At 48.4% G+C, this 5,871-nt stretch overlaps 1 protein-coding gene across 1 annotated transcript; it reads left to right on the top strand.

Moving 5' to 3' along the window:
• The first annotated feature begins 670 nt into the window (after positions 1-670).
• Positions 671-5,546, top strand: LOC138265590 (nodal homolog 2-A-like). The gene is made up of 3 exons (XM_069213445.1): positions 671-1,293; positions 2,979-3,799; positions 4,322-5,546. Exons 1-3 carry the CDS (start codon positions 999-1,001, stop codon positions 4,472-4,474), a joined length of 1,269 nt encoding a protein of 422 aa, XP_069069546.1. The 5' UTR covers positions 671-998; the 3' UTR covers positions 4,475-5,546.
• The last annotated feature ends 325 nt before the right edge of the window (positions 5,547-5,871 follow it).

Here is a 5,871-nt window from a genome sequence, read left to right on the forward strand (position 1 = left end):
GATATCGTCATTATTCTACGGAAACTAACCTTAGCGTCGAAACTGGCTCGTGGTTCTCCCCAGGAGACCAGCAATCTAAAGAAACAACTTGGGTTTTATGTCTCAAAAGAGGCTTTAAACTGCTCCATCCCATACCGAGAGATGTGTACTTGCCGTATCGATCATTCTCCCCCTACGGCCTTATACACATCTTTTAGTATTGTCAGGTTTAGGGGGTTTACAGGGGTCGTCGTTCAGATTATCCAATTAATAGCAGAGCATTAATTTGGGATATCGTCCCATTGTCCAAACTGTAGCTACACCATAAACCTATAAGCACATCACAATAAAGTCCCCGGTGAAAGGAAAAGTGAAAAGTGGGAGGCGTTGGGGAGGAAATGGCTTCTTACTGAAATCATCGGTTTCGTATCATTATCTATTTTTGGCGTAGGCTTCGAGGCACGTCCCACAGAGGCAGCCAGACTTGGCTAATGGTGTATTTTCCTGCGGCATTTATGCCCCCTGGTGGGGGCTGCATGAGAATGGGCTAATTGCCGGACAATGACCTTGGCACCGCCGACCCTTTTGATGCGAGGGAGGTTCAGATCAAAGGGTTGCGGGCGAGAGGGCGCTTCAAAGGGGGTCGCGTCTGGTATATAGGGGGCGGCAGGGGTCTCCGGCAGCAGTGAGCAGAGAGTCTCAGAGGGACGAGGTGCTTCTGAGCTGAAAGGGTCTGGCAGGGAGAGCCACAGTCCAGACCTCCTCTGGAAGCAGCGGACGGCAAGGAGGCCACCTAAGCGTCAGCTGTCTGAGGAGTGCACCCACCAAGGACACCCTAGAGCCACTGTGCATGTGGGAGCAGCAAAAACCAAGGAGGGTGCAGCCAACATTGCATTCCCCTCCTACGGCTGCAGAGAGCAAGGGTACCTCACCCACACTCTACCTCTGAGCACAGCAGCCAACTGAAGAGCCCCTGCGGTCGCCAGGCTCCACGCCAACTCCACCACCAGGCCTCTGAGATGACCTGCTTGGGGCTTCTCGCCCTCGTACTACTGCTGGGAGCCCAGGGAGTGGACTCCAAGCCCCACCTGAAGCTGAACTTTGAGCGGAAGGCAGGCCCGGTCGGCTCCGTGCCGGGGCTGAAGGCGACGAGTACAGAACACGGACACAAGGTGGCGCCCCACGCCCTCCGGTACCCCTTATACATGATGCAGCTGTACCGTTCCTTCAGCAGGGGGAGCAACGCCAGTCTGCCGGTGAAGGAACACCCGGGCCTGCAGGAGGCTGATACCGTGCTCAGTCTGGTAGCCAAAAGTAAGAGTCCTTCATTCATTGCCCCGCACTTCTAATTGGAATAGCTGCTCTTTCTGTAAAATGCATGTCAGGACTACAGCCTAATTTTAGGAGCAACCTTCCTTTCTTCTTTTTCTTTCTTTCCCTTTACCCTCCCCTTCATTTTCCCTCCCCCTTTCTTCCTTCCCTTTCCTTTCTTCCGTTCCTCCCTCTTGCTTTATCCTACATTGTGAAAAGTCATTTGACTTTGTTTTTTGTGCTCTGTCATGTTGTGCTGAAGATGCATGTCGTTTGGCACTTCCTTTTAGACCTGCCATTGGGTTATATGTGGATATGTGGTTTCGATTGTCTATCCCTGCTGCAGTGAGGTTTAGTTTGTTTTACAAGAAACCGTGTATGGTGCAAAAACGGAAGGAGGCGTGTTCGTGTCAACTGTATAATTCACCCCATGCTGCCTTTCTTGATTCAGTATTCCCTAGTTAGTGCTTGCATGTAAGTGGTTGTAATTTCACTGCTTGCCCGCAGCGGTACACGGCCCCCGTGTGGGTACAGGCCGCTCTCTCTCAGCATGCTCGCAGCGGTACATATACCTCCTTCTCTGCACGATACCTTTCTCCCACAGTTTGCCTACCAGGCTATATGTCTCTCGAGTAACTGTCTCTTGTCCCAGGCTGTGTGTTCCCCCCCAGCCCTATCGTTCCATGTGCAGGTCCCCTCCAGCCTGTGCTTGCGTCGGGCCGCGCCCCTTTGCCTGCCTGTGTTTTGACCCTCGGACCCCGGGTGTGCGCTGCGCAGGTCAGGGGGCGGTCGGCTGTCGGCTGCCTCCTGTCTGTGCGGATGAATAGTCATGCTGGGCTCTGGCTGTCCGAATGCTTATTCCTGCCTGGGTTTGTGGATTGCACATCAGACGTCTGTAACTAGAAGCCCCCTCCCAATACACATCCGCCGTGTTTTGACATCTGCCCAATTCAGGCCTGTCCTAGGGGCGACGGCAGCATGTTTTTGTAACCCCTCAGTCTCCTCAGATTCCGTGCCTTTTCCTGCATGTTTTATGGGCAGATGCTTTGCACTTGTCACACCGTCCCTATTCTTTCGCTAGCCCAGTGCTTTAAATGGGCCGGTACTGTCCGGTACTGAGTACCGGCACTTTTTAATTTTGAGAGGAAGAGTACCGGCATATCTCAAGAAAAACGTAATACTTTTAATTGGAGAGTACCGGCACTTCTGGGAAACAAGCAGGTACTCTGGCACAGAGTACCTGCACTTTATTTTTTTCATTTCAAGCACTGGCTAGCTCTGTCGGTTGCACTTTGGTATGGCTTTTGTAACACCGTTTTAGCGGTCCGTTTATAATGTGGTTATTTCAATGCGCAGACGGCGGTACGCTTTACAAATGCTTTTTAAATGAGGTGGTCCAATACACCGCATGGCGTGGGTCGTCCGCGTCTTAGGGCTAGCAGCTGGCTTCATGTCACGATGTACCCCGCGCTCCAGTCGCAGACTTTAATGTAGCAATTTGGGAGTCCTCATAGTCCTTTTTTCATTTCAAATGAACACATTCGACATAAATATTATCATACAAATTATCATGCACGTCGCTGGGAGTATGGTGTCTTGACTAAATGTAGTGTTCTGAGAACTGTAACTATTTTTTTAAGGGTCCACTGAGTAAACAAAACTAACAGCTCATGTTTTTCTTCCCACAGCCTGCCTGCAACAGGAGGACCGATGGACGCTCTTCTTCGACATGACGTCCATAGCCAGCAACAATGAGGTCCGTTTGGCAGAGCTACGCATCCGCATCCCAGCCTTCAGCCACTCCAAGGACGTTACCGTGGAGATCTACCACAGCCACGACCGTCGGTGTCGTGACAACGAGACCTGCCACGACCAGCTCTTCCTGGGCACCTTTGTCAGCCAGCCCGCAGTAACCACAGCTTCCTCGTGGAAGGTATTCAACATCACCAGGATGCTTAAGTACTGGCTTAACCAGGGCCCGACCTTCAGCAATGGCGAGTATACGCGGGCCCTGGACGTTCAAGGGGACGATTTGGAGGACAGGCCCGACGCCACCAGCAGCATCATCTCTCCAGGATCTCGGGTCCAGGACCTGCCTTCTCCTGATTCGAGTGCACCTGTTCAGCACTCAACCACAGACAGGGTTATGCTGGTGGTTTTCTCCAAGGATAGGCCCAGAGCCACTCCCTACAGGGCACCCACCCTCATCAAGACAGTGGAGACCTCCAAGTACGTCACGGCTGGCAATGATGAGGAGGACTCCGGGAGCCGCAGGCACAGGAGGACCAAGAAGGACCGGCACCGACTGCAGATGACCCACCAGCCGGCCCGGACGTCGGAAGGAGGAAAGCCCCTCTGCAGAAAGGTGGACATGTTTGTGGACTTTGAGCAGATCGGTTGGGGCAGCTGGATCGTGTACCCCAAGAGGTACAATGCCTACAGATGCGAGGGACTGTGCCCTATACCAGTGGATGAAACATTCAGTCCCACCAATCATGCATACATGCAGGTAAGGATCACTCAACAAATGTAAACGTTTGGTTTTTTATAAAGCACTATGTTCTGTTGGTCAGATTGTTCCTAAGATTTTGGGTGCAAAACAGGGAAAAAATAAACTGCGGAAAAGCCAGCATCTAGGGTTTGTACGTTTGTGTACATATTTTGTCTATGGAACACACTGGATCTCATTCTAGGGAACTAAGAGGTGAATGCCACTGATTACGGCAGGCCTCGAAGTGCAGAGGGCCATTGAGTGTTGAGGGTCCTTGTTAGTCTGAGAATCACTGATGACTGATGTATCTTTTGTTAATGGGTAGTATGGCTGCTGAGGGTCCTGATAGTCACTATATGCTGAGATACCCTCCCTTACCTAAGCCAAGAACCCATGCACTGGGTACTGGCTCATCAAAGCCGTTGGAAATGGGCTAGACATGTTTGTGACCTGGGTAATGCTCTTGCTTGATGTTATACTGTGTTGCATGACTTAAAGTTCCAACCACACCTCACAAATCATATCTTCTCTTTATTCCAGAGCTTGCTGAAGATGTACCACCCAAACCGTGTGGAGTGCCCATCCTGTGTTCCAGTTAAGATGAGCCCACTTTCCATGCTGTACTACGAGAATGGTGAAGTGGTGCTACGCCACCATGAGGACATGGTAGTGGAAGAGTGTGGCTGTAACTGAAAAGTGGGCTGGATCAGCCACAAGGCCAAAGATTGAATAGACACAATAAGCACATACAAGAAGCTCTTCCAAATGGGGACTTGGCAATAATGAGGCCATTCCTGACAGACTATTGGCCGGGCCAGGACAGGCACCGGCACCGACTGGAACGGGACTGCCAAGCAATGGAGCAAGTTGACATTCAACATCCCTCCTGTATGGGTTCTGGGTGCCTTGTCTGGATACGTTCATCCCTATCACGAACAATGCTCTTCAGAGCTACACAACGGACAATATAGAGACGCATAAATATATATATTTTTATATTAATTAGGTAAAATAAAACAAAAAAGTGCAATTTGAGAATTACAGCGGCATGACATGAGAAAGTGCGTGTTTTTCTTTTATCAAATGTTGCAATCTTTAGACAATTTTGTTGCACAAATATTGTTAAATACTTTTATCCAAAATTTATTTTATTTCATCAGATATAATCTATGTACTGAAAAAGATAATCGTTATCCATTCAGGGAATATAGTTTTCTTTTTGGTTTTCAGAATTTCTTTAGCGTTGTTGGTTTGAGAACCTGTGCGGGATGGCAAAGTTGGGGCAGAAGGGGCTTCACTTCAAGGTAGTAATGTACACGTGCATAAATACCGAGAGTGATTTGAAGTGTTCAGGACCTACAGGCGTACTAGGACAGTATTGATGGGCCTACTGTAGTCCTTGCTAATTACTACATAATAAATTCTAGATCAAAGCATCCAAAATGGAATCAGCATATTGAGTGCAGTTTTGAACACAGCATAGTTGAAGAGTCGTATTTTTTAAATAACTTTTCTTATGCTATCATAATTCTTTCATTGTGGATAAAACGTAATTACTGATCCCAAGGACATGTTCAAAGACACTTATAAAGTGAAGAGATAATGCAGGGCCCAGCTTTAATTCCCATCTCTGCTCCCCATTGACGATTCTGTAAAACACAGCAGCCCTTTCACATGTTAAGTTTGTGGCAACCCAGGAATAAACAACTGGGGTGAGATGAAAACTGTATTCCTGCATATTTAAAATGCGTTCCATTTTAATAAAATCTTGAATGGGCTTTGTAAGTTTTCTGTGGTGGTGTTTTTTGTGAAATAAAAATGCTTGGCATGATGTCAGTCAACCCACCTGGCACCATTTTAGCAGTTCACAACAGGTCATCCCTACCAGGCTACTTTTAGCTTTTAGTGTCTACCATAGATAAAATGTGGACTGGATCCAGGCCATATTTTCAGGATAACCACATAAGATAAACTTACACACATTAAAAATACAGTTAAATATTATCTATCTTGAAAATCTGACATGGGTCTTGCTCTCCTGCACCCAAGTTGAAGACCTCTGCTTTAAGCCACGCTGTGTAACTGAAATG

Source organism: Pleurodeles waltl, chromosome 11 (assembly GCF_031143425.1).
Source record: "Pleurodeles waltl isolate 20211129_DDA chromosome 11, aPleWal1.hap1.20221129, whole genome shotgun sequence".
Classification (NCBI taxonomy): domain Eukaryota; kingdom Metazoa; phylum Chordata; class Amphibia; order Caudata; family Salamandridae; genus Pleurodeles; species Pleurodeles waltl.